The sequence below is a fragment of the Mobula hypostoma genome, chromosome 1, assembly GCF_963921235.1.
Source record: "Mobula hypostoma chromosome 1, sMobHyp1.1, whole genome shotgun sequence".
Taxonomy (NCBI): Eukaryota; Metazoa; Chordata; class Chondrichthyes; order Myliobatiformes; family Myliobatidae; genus Mobula; species Mobula hypostoma.
In genome coordinates, this window is record NC_086097.1 from 149,343,937 (window position 1) to 149,356,136 (window position 12,200).

At 38.4% G+C, this 12,200-nt stretch overlaps 1 protein-coding gene across 6 annotated transcripts in view; it reads left to right on the plus strand.

The window, feature by feature from the left end:
* phf20l1 (PHD finger protein 20 like 1) overlaps window positions 1–12,200 on the plus strand; it is a 121,100-nt gene that overhangs the window by 73,355 nt on the left and 35,545 nt on the right. For all 6 annotated transcript variants that reach the window (XM_063057782.1, XM_063057773.1, XM_063057755.1 and 3 more), the window contains one exon: window positions 3,646–3,913. In XM_063057782.1, coding sequence (XP_062913852.1) covers window positions 3,646–3,913 — 268 coding nt within the window. The remainder of the gene's footprint in view (window positions 1–3,645; window positions 3,914–12,200) is intronic.

Sequence of the window (12,200 nt, forward strand, 5' to 3'; positions counted from 1 at the left end):
TGGCAAATTATGTCTGCTCAATGACAGATCTTCAAAATGTGCTGAAACCTCTGAGGAACCTGAAATCTAAATGTTAGATGATTCCAATATGAATCATTTAACAAACTCTTCTCTTTAATTTGTTTTGTTTTTTTTTACACTCCATAGAGTTTAAGGTAGCATTGGACACCCCCAGTTCAATTTCTGAAGTGCTTGTGCAAGATGATGTCTGGACTTTGGAACTGAATAAGGGCCCTGACTCACAAGGTTAAGCAAATGGGTAAAGATTTGCAATTGAAGGAAAATGCAGGTTAATGTGAGGTTGCTTTAGTAAGAAGGATTTTTAAAAATATATCATTCAAGTGAAGAAAGACCACCTACCAAAAGCTGGTATGCCGAAGGGTGTGGATATTCTTGAACATAAAATGCAAATATATAATGTGGCAAAAAATTGAGAAGGATAGTAGAACGTTGGTCTTTAGTGCAAAGGGGGTTCAGTATAAAGTATAATGAAGTTTGATTTCCACTGTACAGGGCATGAATGCAACCATTCCTACAACACAGTATGCAGCTTTGATCCTTTTATGTAATGAATGTACTTGCACTAGAGGCACTTCAAAAAAAAAAGTTTTTCTAGCTTGATTCCTGTGATGAAAGGAGTGTTATATTAGAAAATGAGTAGAAACCTTTCCTTCAGAGGATAGTGTATCTTTGGAATTTTCTGCCTTAAGGACTTGTAGATATTGCTTAAGGGCCATATTTGTGGCTTATTGATGTGAAAAGATTTACAGAAATCAGGTAGGAGATGGTCCTGAAGCCATGATCAAAGCACCTTTAATCTTACTGAATGGCTGAGCAGACTCAAAGGCCATATAACCTTTTTCTGCTCTTATTATTTCTTAGGTTCTTAATACTATCAGTCTTTAGCCATCTATTTCTTACTATTTTATCTGATCTAATGGTGTAATATATCACCTGGGGGAAAGAAAAAATACTAGGCTCAAGTAAACACGAGGAAATCTGCAGATGCTAGAATTTCAAGCAACACACATAAAAATTGTTGGTGAACGCAGCAGGCCAGGCAGCATCTCTAGGAAGAGGTACAGTCGACGTTTCGGGCCGAGACCCTTTGTCAGGACTAACTGAAAGAAGAGATAGTAAGAGATTTGAAAGGGGGAGGGGGAGATCCGAAATGATAGGAGAAGACAGGAGGGGAGGGGTGGAGCTAAGAGCTGGAAAGTTGAGTTAAGGCTCAAGTAGTCCTTTCTGGCAATGTGAATCACCGTACATTTTTCCATATTATATCTCCACCTGCCGGATGGTTATCATGAATTACCCTATCCGTATTCCTCCATACTTGAGAAGTTTTTTTGCATTCTTTTCACAACTCAGATTGCTGTTCATCTTTGTAGCTGCCACTAATTTGGATATGTTTTACTTAGTCCCTACCATCAAATCTTTACTACAGTGATTTCAGGGCCTCAGCATCAGTCACTGTGCCACGTAACATAATAGTGATGCAACACACACCAAATGCTGGTGGAACGCAGCAGGCCAGGCAGCATCCATCTATCGGAAGAAGTACAGTCGATGTTTCGGGTTGACACCCTTTGTCAGGACTAACAGAAAAAAGAAATACTAAGATATTTGAAAGTGGGAGTGGGAGGGGGAGACCCGAAATGATAGGAGAAGACAGGAGGGGGAGGGATGAAGCCAAGAGCTGGGAGGTTGATTGGCAAAAAGGATACAAGGCTGGAGAAGGGGGAGTATCATGGGACGGAAGGCCTTGGAAGAAAGAAAGGGGGAGGGGAGCATCAGAGGAAGATGGAGAACAGGCAAGGAGTTATTGTGAGAGGGAAAGAGAGAACAAATAAATAAATAGATAAATTAGGGATGGTGTAAGAAGGGAAGGGGGATGTTTCTCCATAACTTCCACGATCTCCAATGGGATCCCACCACCAAGCACATTTTTCCCTCACCACCAATTTCTGCTTTCCGCAGGGATTGCTCCCTGCATGACTCCCTTGTCCATTCGTCCCCCCCATCCCTTCCCACCGACCTCCCTACTGGCACTTATCCTTGTAAGCGGAACAAGTGCTACACCTGCCCTTATACTTCCTCCCTCATCACCATTAGGGCCCCAGACAGTCCTTCCAGGTGAGGTGACACTTCACCTATGAGTCTGCTGGTGTGATATATTGTACCTGGTGCTTCCAAGTGTGGCCTTCTATATGTTGGCGAGACCCGAAGCAGACTGGGAGACCTCTTCGCTGAACACCTACGCTCTGTCCGCCAGAGAAAGCAGGATCTCCCAGTGGCCACACATTTTAATTCCACGTCCCATTCCCATTCCGATATGTCAATCCATGGCGGCCTCTACTGTCGAGGTGAAACCACACTCAGGTTGGAGGAACAGCACCTTATATTCTGTCTGGGTAGCCTCCAACCTGATGGCATGAACAGTGACTTCTCTAACTTCCGTTTATGCCCCTCCTCCCCTTCTTACACCATCCCTAATTTATTATTTATTTATTTGTTTGTTTTCTCTCTTTCCCTTTCACAATAACTCCTTGCCTGTTCTCCATCTTCCTCTGATGCTCCCCTCCCCCTTTCTTTTTTCCAAGGCCTTCCATCTCATGAAACTCCCCCTTCTCCAGCCATGTACCCCTTTTGCCAATCAACTTCCCAACACTTGGCTTCACTCTTCCCCCTCCTGTCTTCTCCTATCATTTCGGGTCTCCCCCTTCCCCTCCCACATTCAAATCTCTTACTATCTCTTTTTTCCGTTAATCCTGACGAAGGATCTCGACCCGAAATGTCGACTGTACTTCTTCCTATAGATGCTGCTTGGTCTGCTGCGTTCCACCAGCATTTTGTGTGTGTTGCTTGAATTTCCAGCATCTGCAGATTTTCCCGTGTTAACATAATAGTGATCTGTTATATAAATTAACCAATCTTTAATGCATTTCATTATATTTTCACAATCCATGTGCTGTGATTTTAAGTTTTTGTGTGGCTCTTTATTGAAACAAGAACACTAGATCATGGTCTAATTTGTAAATACCATAATCCAGAGTGGCAATACTATGCAAATATCCTTGAATTTGATTTTACCTCCATTCTGAATAATGCAACAGTTAGGGTGCTGCGACTGGCCTCAATGATGATTGTCTTAGAAAAATAGTACCCGAGGTTCACAGTCCTGATTAATAATTTATCAATGTGTGAGAGTGAAAGTACCTGGACATGGTTCAAAATGCCAGCTCAGGTGCATAACATTACATCCTCCATTTTAAAAATTGGAGGTGTGTAATAGCATTTGGTCTTGCAAATTGAATCATATTTGCTTTCCTATTTACCTAATCCAAAAATAATCATTTTTTCTACTGTAAAAAGACAATTTTTCACATTTAACCCAAAACATAATTTGGAAATGTTTCCATAATTTATCAGTAAGTGTTAATGCATAGTTGGGATTAATCCACTTTGTACTATTGGCATACAACTTAAATTGATATTGATTTTCATTTTAATATGCCTGGTTTAATTTGAATTAGTACTTTAAAAGTGAAGCTATCACTAATAACATCATAAGATGTGGTATTATTGTTGCTATTCCGAGGAGATTATCACATAGTTAATTGTTGCCTTTAATTTTTTTTACAGCTGTTGCCCTCTCTTACCTCTGACCAGCTGAAGGCTGAAGTGAGCAGTGATGAATCCTGTCCTCTGAATCAAAAAAGAGATCCACTCTCTTCAACTCCATCTGTGGTTAAACTCCAAACAGGGAAGACAAAGGCCGAGAATCCATCCTGGAACATAAAGGCTTCAGATCCTTCTCCTATCCCAACTGTACCTCAGGGCAAGGAGTTCCACAATATACAATTTCCTCAGACATTACCCCCACCTCCACCTTCAGATATCCCTCAGACTGGTTAGTGCGTTGCTTAGTGAGTCTTGCCTAGAGGGGTTTTAAAACAAAGCTATTTAGCTTCTAGTTGTGGCTGTCAATTGTGTTGAAAGAATTTTGAAGATTTTGTTGTCTTTCTTTGAAAACCACATGTAAACTGGTATTTTCAGGTATGTCAGCATGTTTAGTTATGTAAAGCTTTTCCTTTAACTTTTTCCGTAACTTTTAGTGATGTGATGCATGCTAGTTCCTCCACTTTACTGCTCATGGGTTGGACTGCACCATAGCTGCTGAGATCATGGTTCCTACTTAGGCTGAAAAATGCGTATAAATCTGCACAGCTGATGAAAATAGAAGCTTGACTTTAATTTCTTGATTGGTCTGCATTTGCTCATGAAGGAAACAAGTCAGATTTCTTAACTCAGGATTGCATATCATCCTTGATATAAAACAGTGATTTTGTTTTTCAAAGAACTTTCTACTAATGTTAGTTTTATTTACTTAATCAGTCTGACAGAACCAGCCAATGGGTCACCCTAACGTGTTTCTTTTATAAGTTTCTTTATAAACACCAGGGGATCGAAAAGAGTACAGCACAACTATTCCATTCACTATTGTGTAATATTATCAAAAGCTGACACTAAAATAAGCTACCGTAATGAAAGAATATGAGTAACTAAAGCCATTTAAAAAATGGTTAATTGAGCATCCCTTCTTAAAATCCCTTCTCAGTCCTGTAGCTTATCCATCTAGTTAGAAAATTCCAAATGGCATTGTTTGCAATTAGCATATTCTACAGGGATTTATGGTTCCACTGACCTTTCCATCCAGTAGTATGACAGGATAGATAGATTTAACTGACAAACAGCAGCATGCTCAAGGGTCCAAGTAAAAGTAACTTAACATGTTTCAGCCTGTCGTACTTAAGAGGTAAATATCTGAGTTCCATTCGATGTAGTGTTTATCTGACGGGTATTTCCCAAACCAAATACAAGTGCATAGGGTGACCAAGTTGCACATGCGTTACTCAATCAAACCCGTTATATTTTGGGAAAAATATTGTATCATTTGGAACACTGACACATGATTTGATCATCTGTGGTTCCTATTCTGTAAGAAAATTTGCCTTTAAAATTTTATATCTTGAATATATATTTTTTTAATGAAATGACAGAGATGGGAGGAATGCATCAGTTCTTCGCAAGGGGGTCAGTTGTTGCTGAAGTTTGAATGGCAATTTGTTGAGGAAAATAGTGCTCAGTGGCATAGCTGCATTGGAGCTCCAAATGGTAGTATTTTTTGAGTGCCAGTAGGACACCATCTCATTAGGAGCTCCTGACTGTAAGTTGAAATAGGCTTGTGGTGTGATCATGTATGACATAAAAACAGTGATGGTTCAGAGAACTTTCCAGATGACCAGTCTATAGACTCAGCTTCTTGATGAATTTGGAAGTTTGCAATCTGTTCAGTGGACAAGTGGCAATATCTGGCTTTATGTACTGTACTTGCAGTCATCTCCAAGATGGTAAGAGCAAAGAGCATGGCTCTAGCTCACTTTTTTTATATGTACTGTGGATGGACTTTTTTCAGCCAATTAAGAAAGTGTTAATCAAAAGTCTGGAATAAGATTTAGACTCTAAAAATACTAAGGCAGAAAGTCTGTTGATTTGATAAATAAACAGGAATACCACCTGCATAATTCTAGAACTGGCTTAATTAAATCTCTGTACATCAGTCAGTATCCCTTGGCTGTTAAATCAGTAAATAGTTTTTAAAAATCTTACTATAACTAAAATAGCCAGTATTTTTCTTCTTGCTATTATTTCTCTCATCTTCCTCCTTCCAAAGGAGCCACCCATCATATAGTGATTTTCAATACTGAAAATGGAAAAGCTGTCAGAAAATCGTAGGATGGCTCAGAGTGAGCTAGAAGAATACTTACCCAAATCATGAGGTTGAGTGGCATTAATGATATGAATCAGGCTTGATGTTTTAAATTATTATTTCTTTCACTGTTTTAACGGAATTTCCATTTGTGTATTTCTCAATTTTAACTCCCTCTTTTATTTAGAATTTTATGTTTCCATGTTCCTTTTAGTTTCTTCAGCTTTGATGCCTAGCACTATTTCTAGGCTTTGAGGACAGGCAGGTGATCTTTTCAAAGTCCTCTCATTATTGTTATTGAGTACTTGACAATTGGATTTGGTCAAAATTGTGTGTAATTTGCTCACTTCTCTTAAAGCTACTAAGCTAAAATTATGCACTCCACTACTGTAACATTTTAGTTGATATTGTTGGGGTAAACTGATTATGAAATAAGTAGAGAAAAAGAGAAATAATAGAATTAGATTAACTTTTGATTGAAAGATTATTTGTAACCAAAGGTTGTTTAGTTTTATTTTCTTTTTCTATGCGGGAGCTAAAGATAAGCCATTTTCCTTTCTTGGGAAGAAAATATAAAATTCCTAGTAAGAACCCTGATCTGAAGCCTACGATTGGTGTAACTGCCTTGTAACTCACTCAGTGCCATTGGTGCTTACTTCAATTGAATGTACTCTTCTGATTGTTGTTGAGCAATGTTATAAGTCGTGCCATTTGATGTCGGTGCGTGAAGGCTATAAGTCGCATGATGTCTTTGACGTCAAGTAAGTGTAAGCTATCGATCGTGTTAGTGGCAAAAGAGGAGGTTGTTTTGTCAAGAAATTTATGCAATGTGTTGTACATCTTTTTTAAAGCAATTAAAAAAAATCCATCACGAGGTAGTGTTTTATTTCGCTGAAAGGAAACGGCTGGATATGTGCTTTGGGACCAAGTGTGTATACAGTAGTGCAGGGAGCCTTGTTGCCAAGTACACTACCTCATGAAGAATTTTTTTTAGAAAACTTTAATTACTTATTCTGCTACACTTTTTTTGTAAAAGAGGAAAATACTGTCTTGCTAAACAAAGGAAACAAATAAAAGTTATGACTTTGTTGGATTGCAGAACCCGTGCTGTTTGTCTTTTTTGTTTAAAGCTTGAGGTCCTCATTATATATCTGAAAACAACACAAATACATCACATGTTGGATGGTATCCACCTATTTTATATATATATATGTGGGATTAAATTCTGGCAGTCAAAAGGATGGCTTCAACATCAGGGTTCTTGTTCTCCCCAGTGCAAAGTTTTTTTTTACCCCTCTATCTTTCAAATGTATTAGTGTGATATAGCTGGAAATTCAAAAATAAACAAATTAACAGATTTTGTAGGTTGGACCAGGAGTTTGAGCTATGGACCTGGACCCCTCTGTTGGAGATGGGAGTAATAAGTGCCAGTTTTCTCTGGGTGCTCCAGTTTCCTCTCACAATCCAAAGACATGCCGGTTAGTAAGTTAATTGTAAATTGCCCTGTAATTAGGCTAGGTTTAAGTCAGGGGTTGCTGAGTGGTGTGGCTGGAAAGTCCTATTCTGCACTGTATCCCAGTAATTAAATTAATACATAAATGAAAATACCATTGTTTTCATACTGAGGACTTGGTCTAATTGACTCATTTATTTCAATTATTATGACATACTGTAATTAAAACTTTCTCTTCCAGACACTGGTGTCATCAAAGCCTAGAGTTTTCTTTAAGTCAGGCAGCAGCACTTGACATCCTTATTGTTAATGTTAGGGTCAGCAATGATCAAATTTAGCCACAAAAGCTTAAAAGAAATCAAGAATTGGATTTCCGATTTTTATTTTTGAACAAAACCTTGATATAAGTAATTAGCTCAGGTAGACCTCCAAGATTAAATGTTTGCATTGTGCACACAACATCCAGAACTTGTAATTTACATGATTTTCCCTTTCCCTGTTGCATCACTTGCATAATGAGCTTGAACACCGCCACAGTGGGGATTGGGGATATAAGCACTACACATTACTGAATGGCTGTAATAGATAATGGGGCATCTAGTTTATGCAATCTCTAAACTCTGTAACTTGTAAACCTTTCTTGAGCTTTAAGTTCACTTTGTGTCTACTTATGCATGTAAACTTTTTAAAAAAACAAATTCTCTGCCTAACTGGTGTGGCTGAAATTTCTGATGTTAATTTCTAATTTTGAAACGTGAAGGTGATTTCCACGTTTATGACATGACTAGTTCCTTTAATAGAACCATATGACAGCAATTGTACTGTACAATTAATTTTTCTAAGTGTCATATTGCAGCATGGCTCCCAACAATTAACTTTAATATATAAATTACAAAATCTACGATATTTTCCCTTTGAATGAATGATATGATGTATTTGAATAGAACTGTACTTTTTCCAATAAGGACAACTAGTTGGCGATGCATTTTGTTTCTCTTACTGAAAAAAGATCATGAATGTTTCAAAGCTTTTATCATTTTTCTTAAGACTGAAAGCTGGGGCTGTTATCTAGGACAGTACCATTGAAATAAAAGGAAAACAGGAATTGATTTGTAAGATTTCAAGCTTTGTTTTAAATATAAGTGAGAAGGAAATAGTGAATTAGGCTATTTAAATATGTTCATTGGTGATGCAAAGGCGAATGAAGGAAAATGCAGAGGAATGGTCACCATGACATCCAGCAAGATGATTATAATTGAAAATGAATGATGAAAACTAGAGTTTAATGAATAATCACCTCCAATTGAGTCCTCCTGATTAGGAGGGAGTTACCTGCCAGCGGAAGTGGTGGGTGCTGGTTTGATTTCAACATTTAAGAGACATTTGGATAGGTACATGGTTGGGAGGAGTATGGAGGGCTATAGTATGGGTGCAGGTCTATGGGACTAGGCAGCATAATAGTTCAGCATGGACTAGATGGGCAAAGGGCCTGTTTTTGTGCAATAGTTATCCATAACTACAATAAAACCAGTTTAGTGTGAGTTACGAGATGGATGTGTTTAAACCTGGATAGGAAAATCTTGTGGATAGCTTTTACGCTGGAGGTGTAGTTGTTCCATTTGATGGCAGAGGGATTAATTTAATACATAGTGGAGTATAGTAGTAGGGTGTTTTCTGGTTGCGACATCCATGGTTAATTGGCTTAACGCTAAGTAACATGACAAGCACATCAGGGCTTAAAAACCAAGGCAAAGTTAACAAGCTGAAGAAAGGCATACGGATCAAAATACAAAATTTTAAAGTAAAATTAGTAGTGTTTACAAAATTAATAGATTAATTAATAAAATGAACCTGTAGTATTTTAAATTGTAAGGCAAGCAATATGTACTCAAACCTGCAAAAGCTAAAAATGGACAGGAAATACTTTACAGGAACATATAAAATGGATTCCATGAAAAGCTGCAGAGATGCAAGGCTCTGAAGCTTTGTAAATTATAGCTGGAAGCAGATGTAGGAGGATCTTTTGTGGTTATATGGTCATCATTAATGATAACTACTTTGTGATTTGGTCACAGCAGTGATGTACATCTGTAAAAATATATATATACCAAGGTGTTATGAGCATGCAATGCTGCAAGGTCTGTTTGAAAATTTTTGTTTCCTGAATAGTTTCAGGGTAGCATAGACTAGTAAAGCTGAGATGGAAAACAAACTAATGTAGAAACAAATCATACACATGGGAAAGGAAGCTGATTGATTAAAAAGAATAGAGAAATATTGAAATTTAATATGGTCAGGAAAGGGTTAGGTGAATTTGGGGAATCATTTTGGCTTGGTGGGAATGAAGACATAAAGGTCAGTTTATGGGTAAATAGAAATAAATTCAAGTTGTAACTGGCATTTCAATGATGAGACAAAGTATATATCCATGAAAACAAAAATTCTTAATGATGCATACAGTTGCTTTATATCTTTCGTACTGTCTCTATTTTGATGATGAAGGCACTCTCAAATTCAAATTTTTTCCATACCCTTCCCATCCATGTACTTACCCAAACTTCTCTTAAATGTTGAAATTAAGCATGCTTTTCCATTTTAGCTGGAAGCTTGTTCCACATTGTCTCCACCCTTTAAGTGAAGAAGTTCCTCTCATGTTCCCCTTAAATATTTCACCTTTCACCCTTAATCTATGACTTGTAGTTCTAGTCTCACTAAACCTCAGGGGAAAAAGCCTTGCATTTACCCCATTAATACAGCTCATAAATCTGTACACTTCTATTAAATCCCCTTATTCTCCTAATCTCCAGGGAATAAAATCCTAACCTATTCATCTTTTCTCTATAACTTAGTTCCTCAAGCTCTAGCAATATTCTTGTAAATTTTCTTTGTATTCTGTCAATCTTACTGATATCTGTCTGGTAGGTAGGTGACCAGAACTGCACACAATACTCCAAATTGTACCTCACCAATTTCTTATACAACTTCAATATAACATTCAAGCTCCCGTACTCAGTACTTTTATTTATGAAGGCTAGTGTGCCAAAAGCTCTGTACAACCTGATCTACCTGTGGTGCCACCTCTATGGTATTATAGATATGTATTCCCAGATCCCTTCTGGATCCTGAACTCCAGAACTTCAGGAGTTTTACTGAACTCCTCAGTGCTCTGCTGTTCGCCATGTAAGTCTAACCCTGGTTTGTTCTCCCAAAGTGCAACACCTCACAGTTGGCTGCATTAAATTCCATCTGCCATTTGTCTTTCCATTTTTCCAGTTGGTGCAAATCATGCTGTAAGCTTTGATAGTCTTCCTTGCTGTCCCTGATGCTATTTGCAAATCTGCTGATCTAATTTACCACATTATCAACCGATACAGATGACAAACAACAACAGGCGCAACGCTGATCCCTGTAGTGCATCACTAGTCACAGACCTGCAGTCAGGGAGTCAACCATCTTCTACCACTCTGTAGCTTCCCCTGCTAAACCAATGTTGAATCCAATTTATGACTTCATCCTGAGTACCAAGTGACTGACACTCCTCGACCTTATCAAAGGCCTTGCTAGAGACCTTTAATCTGGTACCTTTGGAGCACGTGGCAATTTTCTGGACAATTGGACCCCAATACACTTCACTTTTTGCACACGTAGTATAATTGATTTTTATGGTAAACCGGGTGAGTACAAAGTGAGCTGTAAACCAAGCTTAGAGAGTTTAAAAACAGGGCAATCTAGAAGAAAGTTTTCAGCTGGAAAACACAAGACAAATGAAATGTTGGCCTTCATTATTTGAGGGGTTGAATTTAAGAGAAGGGAGGTTATGCTGCACCTCTACAGGGTACTGGTGAGGCCGCAGCTGGAGTACTCTGCATTTCTGGCGTCCTTACTTGAAGAAGGATATACTGGCTTTGGAGGTGATGCAGAGGAGGTTTACCAGGTTGATTCCAGAGACGAGGGGGTTAGACTGAGGAGAGATTGAGTCGCCTGGGACTGTACTTGCTGGAATTCAGAAAAATGAGAGGAGATCTTATAGAAACATATAAAATTATGAAAGGGAAAGATAAGATAGAGGCAGGAAAGTTGTTTCCACTGGTAGGACAGACTGGAGCTAAGGGATATAGTCTCAAGATTCGGGGGAGTAGATTTAGGACGGAGATGAGGAGGAACTACTTCTCCCAGAGAGTGGTGAATCTGTGGAATTCTCTGCCCAATGAAGCAGTGGAGGCTACCTCAGTAAATATATTTAAAACAGGTTGGAGAGATATTTGCATAGTAAGGGATTAAGGGTTATGGGGAAAAGGCAGGTAGGTGGAGATGAGTCCATGGTCTGATCAGCCATGATCTTATTGAATGGCGGAGCAGGCTTGATGGGCCAGATGGCCGACTCCTACTCCTATTTCTTAAGTAAACTACAGCTTATCAAAACAATACATAATTCATACACCATCTCCAACTACAGCCTATTACTGATCCTGACCATCCCTGGGTATTCTTAATCGTATTTCAGTTACATACCTGGTGTACAGTTTGAACATTAGGTGCCACTTAGCCTGAACTCTTTTTGCCCTCTGAACCTCACTGAATCACACCCTGGGCTAATGAGCAAGGCGGATGTAAAACTTTTGGAAAGTCCACAAATTGCACAACTCTTCCCTCATTTATTTTTAATGAGATCCAACCCTCTCAATGTTTCTTTTTCTTGTAATTATTCAGTGCCCATTCTGAGAAACTTCCTGAAAGAAACAGTAAAGGTCTGACTGCATTAGCTATTCTTAGACTCTTCTGTCAGTGGCTTGAAACATTTTGATTACTGTCAAGACTGCAGGTGGCTTTAAATGGAGGTTGATATGGTAAAAATTAAGATTCTTGTAAGCATCATGTGAGAGAAAGATTATTGAACCTATTTTGACATGCATTGAATTTGCTTTTAAGTACTGTTTTTTCTTGGCCTTACATTATTTAAGGTGGTTCTAGCCA